Source organism: Leptodactylus fuscus, chromosome 2 (assembly GCF_031893055.1).
Source record: "Leptodactylus fuscus isolate aLepFus1 chromosome 2, aLepFus1.hap2, whole genome shotgun sequence".
Classification (NCBI taxonomy): domain Eukaryota; kingdom Metazoa; phylum Chordata; class Amphibia; order Anura; family Leptodactylidae; genus Leptodactylus; species Leptodactylus fuscus.
In genome coordinates this window covers 178,893,324-178,907,592 of record NC_134266.1, presented here as the reverse complement: position 1 = coordinate 178,907,592, position 14,269 = coordinate 178,893,324, and the positions used below count along the sequence as shown (strand labels likewise).

The window sequence follows — 14,269 nt, the reverse complement described above, 5'->3', positions numbered from 1 at the left end:
AAAAATAAATTGGTAAAGCAATGAAATGCAATCCACAAGCTCAACATTGTAGTTTCACAACAAAGTACAATTATGCAACAATAGAGTATTTGTTACAGGCTTTGCTGTATGAATAGAGTAACTGCTCCAGGGTGGTTTCACTAAAAATAACATCCAAATCTTCATTTGAGGTAAAATGTGCTTGTACTTCCAAGACAATACCAAAATAGTTTATATGAAGTAATTCCCTAGTAAGCGCCACACTGAAACAGGAATAGATTCATTCTACTACTATAGATCCTATGCACACACAAACCATAGTGACTTACCTCCTGCAGAACATCATCAAGCATTTGACTGTAGGTGTCCACAAGGTGGGTGATCAATTCTTTTTTGGAAAGCTGGACCAGACAGTTCTGGGTGGAATGGTTTTCATTACTCAGACTGCTATATGTTTTGGAGCAGGCTTCAAGTATCTCTGGTTCTGAATGACTTATAGCAATGCTTTTCATCTGCTTCAACAAGGCCTCTAAGTGCTGCAATTCAATAAGAAATCAGTGATTTTTCTTAAGTCTCATCAAACATCAAGTCCCTCCTCCAGCTGCCCTGCAACATGCTGAAATCTATGCCAGCTTGTAGCTAGCACAGCTTTCAGGTACTATTTATGGCAGAAAACGGTGTAAATGACAATACATCTGATCAACAGCACATGTTTGTCATGCTCCCTTATCAGAAAGTGTCACGTGGTGTTTTTATGCTGTCCTTTTCAATTTTTGTTGCAAGAAGCCTTTAAAAAGTCACATACTGTGACTTATTTACGCCACAGAAGTTGCTTACAGTGTTCATAAATCTGCCCTGTGATCTAAAATATGCTCAATTTCTAAAAAAAAACGTACATTAGTAAATGCTAATTTTCATTTCCGTGAACGGGAGAAATAATAGTACTATTAAACACAAACATGAAAAACAAATGGAAGTACAAATGGATCCTGGAATTAATGATATGACCACCACGGATCCCTGATACAATATCATCCAGTATGTCTCGGATTACATGAAGAGACAGAAGGATTTGAGCAAGCCTACATTCAAAGATCTGTAGTTTGTTCTCCAAGATGTTTGGAACAACCGCCCTGCCTTATTCCTTCAAAAACTGTGCAAGTGTATCGAGAAGAACTGAGGCAGAGGGTGGTCACACCAAATATTGATTTGATTTTCTCTTTTGTTGCTTACGATCAGTTGCAACATTTTTTTTTTTTTTTTACATCCGTTTTGGAGATCATTTAATGGATGCAAAAAAAAAAAAAAAAAAAAAAAAAGACAACCACTTACCATAGAGATCACTGTAAAACACAACTGATCTCTTTGTATCTTTTACTAACAGATATAAAAGTATGGCATACCACATTTGTGTTTCCTTCAAAATAAATGGGCAGAAACAGATCTGCTCACTTGACCACTGAGGCCAATTCGCGGTTTCAGCGGAAGGGATATAGGTCATCACAGCCGTGGAGTTTCACTTCCAGAACACACCGCAACAGCGGGACTGGACCGCACTGGGAGGACACTGGAGTGCCAGGGACCAGTGAGTATAAAAAAAATTTCACCTACCCCCAGCCTATTATAAAAATAGTATTTTTGCACTGACAACCTCTTTAAGGCTCAGTGATTTTTTTTCAAAATTCAGAAAGTCTTATCTTTTTTACATTTATATCAACTTAGCTGTTTTTTTTGTGTAATATGCTATATTTTTCAATGGCACCTTTTTGGGATGCCTAGAACTTATTAACTAAATTGTATTGGAAAAACCAACAATTTTGATGTTTTTTATTTTTACATTATAAATTTTGTGCCATTTACCATATAGAATGAATAGTATATTCTATGGGTCAGTACGATTACATCAATACTAAACTAACATTGGTTTGGTGTTTTACTCATTTTACTTAGTATGAACATTTTTTTCTTTGAAAATTAAATAAATTAATATATAAATTAATTTGCATTTGTGTGTTTTTTTTTTTAATGAAAGCCATTTTTTTCCATTGATGAAACTGGTGGAGGACTTGTCTTTTGTGGGATGACCCATACGTACAGGTTTTAACGATAGCGCTTTGCACTCATTTGGAGTATTATTTCTCTTAACAGACAAAGCCACTAACTTACCACTTTAAATCTATAGGGAGCTAACTTTCAAAAGATGATACTAGAGGAAAAGGTTTCCATCAAGGAGAACTTATTTGCACACTCTTAATAAGAATTGCTAGCCGAGCATGCACAGCTTGTAAGATTCCGCACACCTAAAAACATAATATATGTCTCCTGACTGATGTATGTGACCTTTTACCTAGCCAACTAGTACTCTGTAATGATGAGGGACAATAACCCCAAAACAGCTGTCTTCCTTTTTTAAATAAAATATTATGGGTTTGGCTTCTCATCTAGAAAAAAAAATCTTATTTGGATATTCATTCTCAGAATTTCTACCAGAGAATGCAGCGCCTGCAAGACTGCACAATTGAAAAACGTGGCTTGCAAAGGCAATCTCCTTGAGGAGACATAGTACCCCTCATGATCCATATATTATAAAATACCTGCAAGCTAGCTTAGTTATAACAGTCAACTAGATAGTCAAGTAATCAAAATCTGTCTATAGTACAGTGGCATGTTGTAAATGGGGATCTGGACAGTTTGTAAGAAGACTGATAAGTAAGGCATTACTTACTTTTTCCATATGGGCCTTAAAATATACATCTGTATCAAAATACTGTGGGATTTGCAAAAGGTTTACCACTTTATCAGGATCTGTTGAAAACTGTAAAAATAATAAGAAAAAAAAACATTACACTTGAGAAGTCACACAAATGAAATAACATAAAACAAGAGCCGATAATCCAGCTTAATGTAATAAAAAAAAAAATATATATATATATATATATATATATATATATATATATATATATATATATATCCTATTCATTTCCAAAATAAAATCATTCAGCAACTTTTCAGTATGCTTTGTTCTTTGGTCACTCTTAGGTGGTTTTCAGACAGACTAATTTGCCATGGATTTAGGAGTGGATTCCTTCTGGAATCCGCCTCCTATTGTTTTCGATGGGAGGCAGAGATCGCAGCAGTAAGCGGGAAAAAAGAAGCATCCTACTCTATCTTACCGCGGTTTCTTGGCCTAATCAGCAGTGGGATGCCGCGACAGAATGCTGATATTATGCATTGGCATCCCATCATGGCTAGAAAATGCTGGTAGTAGAATAATAAGATTTTCCGCCGTGTGAACATACCCAAGCAATCACATCATGTAAAGATCTTAAAAAATTATATAAAACTTAGATTAGATCAAGGGTGCATTCCTCATGTCTTATGTTACCTTTGCCAACATCAAGGGAAGGGTTTCTGCAAAGTGTTCAGTAATTCTTTCTCGGTCTTCAAGTTGTGTCTTCTTCTCTTTGGCTGAGAGAACCTTACATAAAACAGCATTGGATTGAATGCAGTTTACAGCTGTGCAGTAACATTAGAAGATCTTTAATATGAAGAGAATGTATAAAGTGTAACACATAGAATAAGGATGGAAACGTGATCTCACTGATAAAAGCATAATGGTGTACAGACCAGGGGGAAATATGTGCTATAAATAGGCTTATAGCTATGGCATTGCAGCTGTTTCTATCCAGGGACATATAATGACTGTAAAGCAAGACAGGCAGCAACAGTTAAAAGTGACATTGCATGTACTCCAACATTCATTCCTGTCACTTACAAAATATCTGATCATACAGTCCATTAGAATTAGTCAACAAGTGTTACTTTTTGGAAACTACTTGAAGAATGAACGCACCTTTTTGCCTGCTCCTCTTCCCACAGGAGGATGACCTTCAACTGCTTGTCGGACAGTTGCCAACATGAGCTCTACCAGCAAATTTTCCTGAATTACGCTCAAATCTGAAATCCAATTAAACCCTTGTTAGATGCAGAAAATGAATAAATATATCACACAGATGGGATCCTCATTAATGTCAATAACAAGTGGCTCCTAACAATGCAGTATCCAAACAGAAATGCTCGGCCACCTCCTGCTCTCCAATGTTCCTTGCTAGTTACCTCATGCTGAATGCATCACTGTAATAGGAAAACCAGTCTTCATAACACAGGTAAGCTAACTGTGAATATGGGAGGGAGGAATCGGAGAGACTCGGAACCAGGTAGTGGTTCTGACCAAGCGACTCAGGGTTGGCAGAAGCCGAGAATCCCATGGTTCATCACAAACCTAACCAAAGGAAAGTAAGCATTTAACCCTGTCTGAAAAAGCCCATCCAATGATTGACTGCAATGATCATGTAAATGTATGACACATCACTGCTGTGGGATAAGTAAACTAAGACTGGTTTCGACCATTGCAGCATCAACACTAGATCAGCAGGTGATTTACAAGATATTTTTAACTTTCACTGCAGTTTTTGTCATTTTTTTAAAGCATTGGACAATCTTTTCTTAAGCCAAGGTCCCACATAGCAGAGAAGCTGTTTTTTTGTTGTTTTGAGTCAAACATAAGAGTGGCTACAAAAGGGATGGGAACCATAAAGGAAGCTGTTATACTTCTCCATTCTGCTCAATCCACTGGTTTTGGTTAACAAAACCTCAGTAAAATAAGCAACAGAAAAATAACAGCTTTTCCACATCATGAGGCTTAAAAGGATTTCCCCTCTCTGGCAAGATATGAAATAACAACAAGCTATGTAACAACTTTCTGACACAGTAGTCAGGTCCCCACTGGTTACTAGAAGGAAGGGGCTGCAGAGCCAGCTAAACACAGCAACCCCTTTAGTCTCCTACCTGCACAGTCATGTTTCTAATTCAGTGTTGTGAACGGTGGAGACCTTACAACTGGGACCAGATAAGCAGCATATACTATATCACAACTATAGTAGAAACTATATGGCTGTGTTCACATAAGACAGAAATTTCCAGCGCATATTCAGCATTGGCCTTCATATAACCTGCCGTATCTCTAAAGTAAAATCTGCATGTGTTACATTTGACACAGATTTTACCCCTTGCATAGTAAGATATGAATCTCTTTGATTTTCATAACTCTGGGTAAAAATCACATTATTCTTTGGATGTATGAGCTCACCAACTCGCTTTTCCTTGACGTCTTGCAAAAGGATGGATGTCATACATTGCCAGTCTTTTAAAAATCCAGGTGAACAATCCCAGAGGCTGTCAACAAGGTACGTCACATGGTCATGTAGCTAGAATATAAGAAATTTAATTTAAAAGTACATGATAAATTGCTGGGATAGAAACTGACAGCCGTACATAAACAAGTAACAAGGTGCATAAGTCATAAAGTAATATAGTTAGGAAGGTTGAAAAAAGACATCAAGGCTAACCACGGGATGGTAAAGGTCAAGACTGAAGGAAAATAGCATTCTATACATTTCCATAAGCATCAATCCAATTTTCTCTAAAAAGGCATCTAATCTTTGTTTAAAGAGGAACTTTCATCAGATCGGGAACAGGCAGTTTTATATACTGCTGGAAAGCTGACAGTGCGCTGAATTCAGCGCACTGTCGGCTTTTCCTATTTGTGCCCGGTGTAAAGCGCTATCAGTCCCGGTAAAGTAGCGCTTTACAGTCAGAAGGGCGTTTCTGACACTTAGCCAGGAACGTCCTTCTGCCCAGCAGTGCCTATCGCGCTGTGCTCTAAGACTGGGGAGGAACGCCCCCATCCCTCCTGATAACACTCGTCTATGGACGAGCTGTGTGAGCAGAGGGAGGGGGCGTTCCTCCCTGCTCACACAGTACAGTGCGATAGGCGCTGCTGGGCAGAAGGGCGTCCCTGGCTAAGTGTCAGAAACGCCCTTCTGACACTAAAGCGCTACGGTACCGGGACCGATAGCGCTTTACACCGGGCACAGATCGGGAAAGCCGACAGTGCGCTGAATTCAGCGCACTGTCAGCTTTCCAGCAGTATACAAAACTGCCTGTGCCCGATCTGATGAAAGGTCCTCTTTAAAGGGATTCTACCATTAAAAGAAGTTTTTTTCTGTTGACCACGTCGGAATAGCCTTTAAAAAGGCTATTCGTCTCCTACCTTTTGCTGTGGTCTCCGACGCGCCGGTCCTCCAAAATAGCGGTTTTTCCTGGTATGCTAATGAGTATCCGGCAGCAATGAGGGCGGGCCCCAGAGTTCATACGCCGATGGAGGCGTCCCCATTGCTGCCGGAACTGCCATATCCAGCGCCGCCTTCTTCCTGAGCTGCGTCCTCCCCTTCTGTGTCGTCTTCTTTGGGCGTCATGGATGACGCATGCGCAGTCGGCTCTGGCTGCGAGAGCCTGTTAGAGCCAGACGGCATGCACAGTCGGTTCTAACAGGCTCTCGCAGCCAGAGCCGACTGCGCATGCGTCATCCATGACGCCCAAAGAAGACGACACAGAAGGGGAGGACGCAGCTCAGGAAGAAGGCGGCGCTGGATATGGCAGTTCCGGCAGCAATGGGGACGCCTCCATCGGCGTATGAACGCTGGGGCCCGCCCTCATTGCTGCCGGATACTCATTAGCATACCAGGAAAAAAACGCTATTTTGGAGGACCGGCGCGTCGGAGACCACAGCAAAAGGTAGGAGACGAATAGCCTTTTTTAAGGCTATTCCGACGTGGTCAACAGAAAAAAACTTCTTTTAATGGTAGAATCCCTTTAAGCGGTCAGCTGTAGCTGCTGTGACCAGCTCCTGGGGTAGGCTATTCCACAGATTCACAGTCCTTATAGTGAAGTTTTGTCGCCTCTGGAAAAACCTTTTTTTCTCAAAACCAAAGGAGTGTCCCCTTGTGTCTTGAGAGAATTTTACATGGAACAGCTTTTACCCATATTTCTTGTATGGGCTATTAATATAGGTTTATCTTTTTATTTTCTTATGGTAGAGTTGGAAGGGACCTCAAGGGCCATCGGGTCCAACCCCCTGCGAGTGCAGGTTTTCCTAAATCATCCCAGCTATATGTTTATCCAGATTCCGCTTGAAGATTTCCATTGATGGAGCGCCCACCACCTCCCGTGGCAGCCTATTCCACTCTCTCACTACCCTCACTGTCAGAAAGTTTTTCCTAATGTCTAATCTGTATCTCTTTCCCTTTAGTTTTATCCCATTGCTTCTTGTACTTCCTTGTGCTAATGAGAATAGGGTAGATCCCTCTGCACTGTGACTACCTTTCAGATATTTGTAGACTGCTATTAAATCTCCCCTCAGCCTTCTCTTCTGCAAACTAAACAATCCCAGTTCTTTTAGCCGCTCCTCATAGGACATGGTTTGCAGACCTTCCACCATTTTGGTTGCTCTTCTCTGGACTTGCTCCAATATATCGATGTCTTTCTTGAATTGAGGCGCCCAGAACTGTACACAGTATTCCAGGTGTGGTCTGACCAGGGAAGAGTACAGCGGAATAATGACCTCTCTTGATCTAGATTCAATGCTTGTCTTAATACATCCCAGAATTTTATTAGCCTTTTTTGCAGCAGCACCGCACTGTTGGCTCATGTTGAATTTGTGATCTACTATTATGCCCAAGTCCTTTTCCCCTATGCTATCACTTAGTTCTATTCCTCCCATACTATATATGTTTTTTACATTTCTGTTACCCAGATGTAGAACTTTGCATTTGTCCCTGTTAAATACCATTTTGTTTGCCTCAGCCCATTGTTCCAGTGTGTCTAAGTCCTTTTGAATACACTCTCTCTCCTCTCTAGTGTTGGCTATTCCTCCTATCTTCGTATCATCTGCAAATTTTATGAGTTCCCCAATAATTCCATCGTCCAGATCATTTATAAAGATATTAAAAAGTACTGGGCCCAGAACAGAGCCCTGTGGCACCCCGCTTTTGACTTTCTTCCAGTTCGATGTGTAGCCATTTAGTATTACTCGTTGTGCCCGATCATTAAGCCAGTTGTGAATCCACCTAACTGATTTTTTGTCAAAGCCATACTTAATAATTTTTTCAATAAGGTTATGTGATACTTTATCAAATGCCTTACTGAAGTCAAGATATACTATGTCCACGGCATTCCCTTGGTCCAACCATTCAGTGATTTTGTTGTAGAAGGAAATCAGGTTAGTCTGACAAGATTTATTGGTCATAAAGCCGTGCTGGCTCTGGTTAAGTAATGCCTTCCCATCCAGGTACCGAAGTAAATGTTCCTTGACAATTTGCTCAAATATTTTTCCTGCTATCGAGGTCAGACTTACTGGCCTGTAATTTCCTGGATTGTCCCTTTTCCCCTTTTTGTAGATGGGGACAACATTTGCCCTTTTCCAATCTAAAGGGACCACTCCTGTTTCCCATGACTTACCGAAGTTTATAGCAAGGGGTTCTGCTATTTCCTCTGCTATCTCTTTCAGGACTCTAGGGTGTAAATCATCTGGTCCTGGGGACTTGGTTTCCTGTAACTTGGCTAAGTGCTCTCTTACCAGACCTTCGCTTATAGTCAGCTTGGAGTCCTCCTTCCCCTCATCTCCATCACCATTAATGTCGATATTTCCATTAGTTTCTTGGGAGAAGACGGATACAAAATATGAATTTAGTAGCTCCACCTGCTGTTCCACCATGTTAACTGTTTCTCCTTTGTCATTCTTCAGGACTCCAATGGTCTCCTTCACTTTTCTTTTGCTTTTAACATATCCCCAAAATCCTTTTACCTTACTCTTTGCCTCTTTTGCAAGCTTCAATTCATGTTCAGCCTTAGCTCCTTTGATGCTTGTCTTGCAGAGTCTGCAGACTGCTGTGTACTCTTCCTTAGGTATAGTTCCCATCTTCCACTTTTTGTATGTTTCCTTTTTCCTTTTTAGCAGGTTATGTAATTTTTTGGTCATCCATCCTGATATTTTTAGGTGCTTCCCATTTTTCTTCCTTCTAGGTATTGTTAGTTCCTGTGCTTTAATGATTTCCCTACGGAAGATTTCCCACCCTTCATGTGCATTTTTGTGCTTAAGAATTTTGCACCATGGAATTCTGCTAACCCTTGCCTTCAGGCTCTTGAAGTCTGCCCTGCTAAAGTCGAGCCTTGAAGTCTGTGTCTTCTCAGGTCTTCTTCTTCTTGCAACCCCAAACTCAAGTATAGCATGATCGCTGAATCCCAGTGTCCCTGCTACCCGTAGTCCCTTAACCATGTGCTCTTTGTTGGTTAGGACTAGGTCCAAAATGGATGTTCCTCTCGTGTTTTCTTCTACTAGCTGGGCAATGAAGTTGTCTGCTAGAGAGGATAAAAATTTGATGGAGCCTTTACTCTTGGCTGTGTGGGTTTCCCAATGAATGTCAGGGTAATTGAAGTCTCCCATGATCACTATTTCATGTTTCTTTGAGAGCGTGGTCATTTGCTGTGAAAAAATCTCATCCATGTCTTCTGTCTGTCCTGGTGGTCTGTAATAAACGCCTAGTATGATGTCATTATCATTGTTTTTCCCTTGAATTACTACCCAAATAATTTCCAGTAGATTATTATTCTGTAAAACTGTAATTTCTGTGGAGATGTGTTCTTTTTTAACATACAATGCAACTCCACCCCCTCTTATTAGTTCTGTTGCACACCTAATGAACTAACACTGGTGTGGTTGGGGGGGTTTATATTCTTTATTCACTTTATCTGTAATCATAAGGGACATGCATCAATATGGAGAGTAGGACCTCCCTTCTTCTTGCTATCTGAGGTGCACTACAATAAGTGTCCCACCAGAAACACACCTCTGAGATACATGGTCCCACTCTAGTGTCAGATTACAGGACCTGTAAACTGCTAGTCTGACACTAGGTAATATCCAAATTTTTGTGTGGTGGATCTTTCTCTGTATATATCTCACAGTTCTATTCTTTTTTAATAAGTTGTATCCTTCCATCTGTATGTTCCAATCATGCATGTCGTTCCACCAGGTTTCTGTGATGCCGATGACGTCATAGTTTTCCTTGTGTATCATCAGCTCTAGTTCACCTTGTTTGTTTCCCATGCTTTGTGCGTTTGTGTAAAAACATTTCAGATTGTGCTCTGTTGCATCCTTTTTCGTAATTTCCTTCTGAGTATCTTGTCTTGGGTCCTCTTTACCACATCTAGTAACCTTGTTTAGTATGTCTTTTAGCTGCATGTTCTTGTCTTTCTTTTTTCTTCCCATCCCCTCTTCTTCTAGTTTAAAGCCCTTCTGATGAGTGTGGCAAGTCTTCTGGCAAATATGTTTTTCCCAGGTTTTGTGAGAGGTATCCCGTCTCTAGCAAGGAGTCCATCGTAGAGGTAATTCACGCCATGGTCCAAAAATCCAAATCCTTGCACTCGGCACCACCGTCGAAGCCAGGTGTTTACCTCTAGTATTCTATTCCATCTCCTGATGCCATGACCATCAACTGGGAGGATTGATGAGAATACTACCTGCGCATCCAGTTCCTTCACTGTCTTCCCCAAATTTTCAAAGTCTTTATAGATAGTTGGTAAATCATTTTTTGCCGTGTTTCGTTTTTCCCATTAACCCCTTCCTGCCAGTAACATTTTTCAATTTAAATTTTTAACTCCCCGCCTTCCAAACCCCATAACTTATTTATTTTTCAGTTCACAAAGCCATATGGCGGCTTAATGTTTGTCGGACACCTTGTTCTTCATTATGGTGTCGTTTATTATTTTGTACAATGCATTGGAAAGCTGGAAAAAATATTCAGAATGGGGTAGAATTGGAGGAAAAATACATTTCTACAACGTTCTCACAGTTTTGTTTTTACGTCGTTCACCCTGCATCCAAAATGACATGTCACTAGGGTTGAGCCGATCTTGAGATTTCAGGATCGATTTTAAAATCCGATTTCCAATAATTTTCCATTCGAACCCAATCTCGATCGCAATTCCGATCCTAATGCAAGTCAATGGGATTTTTTTTTTCTAAGGGGGCATTCACACAGAGTAAAGCCAGGCGTGTATTACAGCCGTACACGCCAGCGTTACGGCAGACTGCCGAACACTTCGCATTCACTTCAATGGGAGCGCTCGTAAACGCCGCTGTTACGAGCGCTCCCATTGAAGTGAATGGGAAGTGTTCGGCAGTCTGCCGTAACGCTGGCGTGTACGGCTGTGATACACGCCCGGCATTACTCTGTGTGAATGCCCCCTAAGATCATTTTTTAAAAGCTATAAAAAGTTGCCTAAAAATACATACAAGTTCTTAGAATGCATAGAAAGAGCAAAGGAACACTTAAATGGCATAAAACATTGTTTTTTAATCACTACACAGCATGGAGTCCAAAAATTGAAGCATATGAGCCTCAGTCATACGAGTGACCTCTCTCCAAGGAAGCATAGACCTTAAAATACATTTTTTTTCAGTAGCGTGGGGTCCAAAAATCGAAGCATATGAGCCTCAGTCACATGAATGACCTCTTTAAAAGTAAGCATAGCCGGCAAAATATATTTTCATGACTACACAGCGTGGAGTCCAAAAATTGAAGCACATGAGCCTCAGTCATATGAGTGACCTCTCCCCAAGGAAGCATAGGCCTTAAAATACGATTTTTTTCAGTAGCTGGGAGTCCAAAAATGTAAGCATATGAGCCTCCGAAAAATTGTAACCTAAAAAAAAAAAAGTGTGTGTAGGAGGAGCTACAGAAAATCGATGAGACATTTTGTAACATCGATTTCTTTATAATGCCAATGGTGTGTTATAGCCCTTCTCAATCCAGGACTCGTTCGTCTTTATGAAACTCAGGCGATCGACATGGTCAGCAGAGAGTCTTGTCCAAAGCTCTGTGACAACACCACCTGCAGTGCTGAACAGTCGTTCGGAAAAGACACTAGCCGCTGGACAGGAATGTAACCACAGGGCGCACTGGGCAAGTGCCACATTTCCAGCTTCGACACCCAGTAGTCCAGCAGGAAAGACTCTTGTGGTAAGATGTCTATGTGCGTTTTCATATACATACAGTGGGGCAAAAAAGTATTTAGTCAGTCATCAATAGTGCAAGTTCCACCACTTAAAAAGATGAGAGGCGTCTGTAATTTACATCATAGGTAGACCTCAACTATGAGAGACAAAATGAGAAAACAAATCCAGAAAATCACATTGTCTGATTTTGTAAGAATTTATTTGCAAATTATGGTGGAAAATAAGTATTTGGTCACCTACAAGCAATCAAGATTTCTGGCTCTCACAGACCTGTAACTTCTTCTTTAAGAGTCTCCTCTTTCCTCCACTCATTACCTGTAGTAATGGCACCTGTTTAAACTTGTTATCAGTATAAAAAGACACCTGTGCACACCCTCAAACAGTCAGACTCCAAACTCCACTATGGTGAAGACCAAAGAGCTGTCAAAGGACACCAGAAACAAAATTGTAGCCCTGCACCAGGCTGGGAAGACTGAATCTGCAATAGGCAATCAGCTTGGATTGAAGAAATCAACTGTGGGAGCAATAATTAGAAAATGGAAGACATACAAGACCACTGATAATCTCCCTCGATCTGGGGCTCCACGCAAAATTTCACCCCGTGGGGTCAAAATGATCACAAGAACGGTGAGCAAAAATCCCAGAACAACGCGGGGGGACCTAGTGAATGAACTGCAGAGAGTTGGGACCAATGTAACAAAGCCTACCATTAGTAAAACACTACGCCGCCGGGGACTTAGATCCTGCAGTGCCAGACATGTCCCACTGCTTAAGCCAGTACATGTCCGGGCCCGTCTGAAGTTTGCTAGAGAGCATTTGGATGATCCAGAAGAGTATTGGGAGAATGTCCTATGGTCTGATGAAACCAAACTGGAACTGTTTGGTAGAAACACAACTTTTCGTGTTTGGAGGAAAAAGAATACCGAGTTGCATCCATCAAACACCATACCTACTGTAAAGCATGGGGGTGGAAACATCATGTTTTGGGGCTGTTTCTCTGCAAAGGGGCCAGGACGACTGATCCGGGTACATGAAAGAATGAATGGGGCCATGTATCGTGAGATTTTGAGTGCAAACCTCCTTCCATCAGCAAGGGCATTGAAGATGAAACGTGGCTGGGTCTTTCAACATGACAATGACCCAAAGCACACCGCCAGGGCAACGAAGGAGTGGCTTTGTAAGTAGCATTTGAAGGTCCTGGAGTGGCCTAGCCAGTCTCCAGATCTCAACCCTATAGAAAACCTTTGGAGGGAGTTGAAAGTCCATGTTGCCAAGCGACAGCCCCAAAACATCACTGCTCTAGAGGAGATCTGCATGGAGGAATGGGCCAACATACCAACAACAGTGTGTGCCAACCTTGTGAAGACTTACAGAAAACATTTGACCTCTGTCATTGCCAACAAAGGATATATAACAAAGTATTGAGATGAAATTTTGTTACTGACCAAATACTTATTTTCCACCATAATTTGCAAATAAATTCTTACAAAATCAGACAATGTGATTTTCTGGATTTGTTTTCTCATTTTGTCTCTCATAGTTGAGGTCTACCTATGATGTAAATTACAGACGCCTCTCATCTTTTTAAGTGGTGGAACTTGCACTATTGGTGACTGACTAAATACTTTTTTGCCCCACTGTAGTCTTGCACCTGCAACAAAAAATGCTGTCTCCGGTCTGATATCTCTACATTTAATGTTGCTGTAGTAGGCCTCAACAAAGACAGCCAAGCACTAGCCATTATGCCCACACTTCCCTTGCAACAGGCTGTGCTTCTGTCTCTGGGACCACCACGGCGTTGTGAAAGGTGTGCAGGAGTTGGAGATGATCTTGACTCACTGCTTTCTGTAGGAAATGTGTCCATTAAGTCGTCCAACAGTTTTTGATGGTACATATCGATATCCCTATAAGCCTGTGGTGTGATGGAAATGAAGCCCGGAACTTTATCCCTGAAGCGAGGATCAAGTAGGGTTGCCACGCAGTATTCAGGATCTGCAAGCATGTTTTTCACACGTTTATCTTCCAGAAGACAATTTAGCATGAAATGACACGTGTGCCAATGTACCTGGTGGCGATTCATGACTGTCCAACTCATCTAAGCTGACTATAGTCTCTTCTGCATTCCCCCCCCCCATCCACGCACAATGCCTGTTGACTGGGACTGCTGGAATGACTCCTCCTCAGTGACATCAATCTCCTGATCCAAATCATCTTCATCCTCCTCCTCTGAATAAGTACCCACAGAGGCTATTCGAGTCTGTGACCCAGTCTCCAACCATTGCCTGATCCGCCCAGCCCTGGAGTCATGATGGCCATGGTGGTCTTCCAAGTCCTGTCTGTCTTCAAAGAAAATCTCCTCTTCCTCCTCTGTTG

General features: G+C 41.4%; 1 protein-coding gene across 1 annotated transcript in view; it reads right to left on the bottom strand.

Moving 5' to 3' along the window:
- Nucleotides 1-14,269, bottom strand: part of LOC142195435 (cohesin subunit SA-2-like) — an 86,659-nt gene that overhangs the window by 29,146 nt on the left and 43,244 nt on the right. Inside the window, exons 16-20 of the mRNA XM_075265233.1 lie at nt 5,129-5,246; nt 3,833-3,936; nt 3,365-3,457; nt 2,705-2,794; nt 309-515 (exon numbers count right to left, since the gene is read on the bottom strand). Of these exons, the coding sequence (XP_075121334.1) occupies nt 309-515; nt 2,705-2,794; nt 3,365-3,457; nt 3,833-3,936; nt 5,129-5,246 (612 nt within the window). The remainder of the gene's footprint in view (nt 1-308; nt 516-2,704; nt 2,795-3,364; nt 3,458-3,832; nt 3,937-5,128; nt 5,247-14,269) is intronic.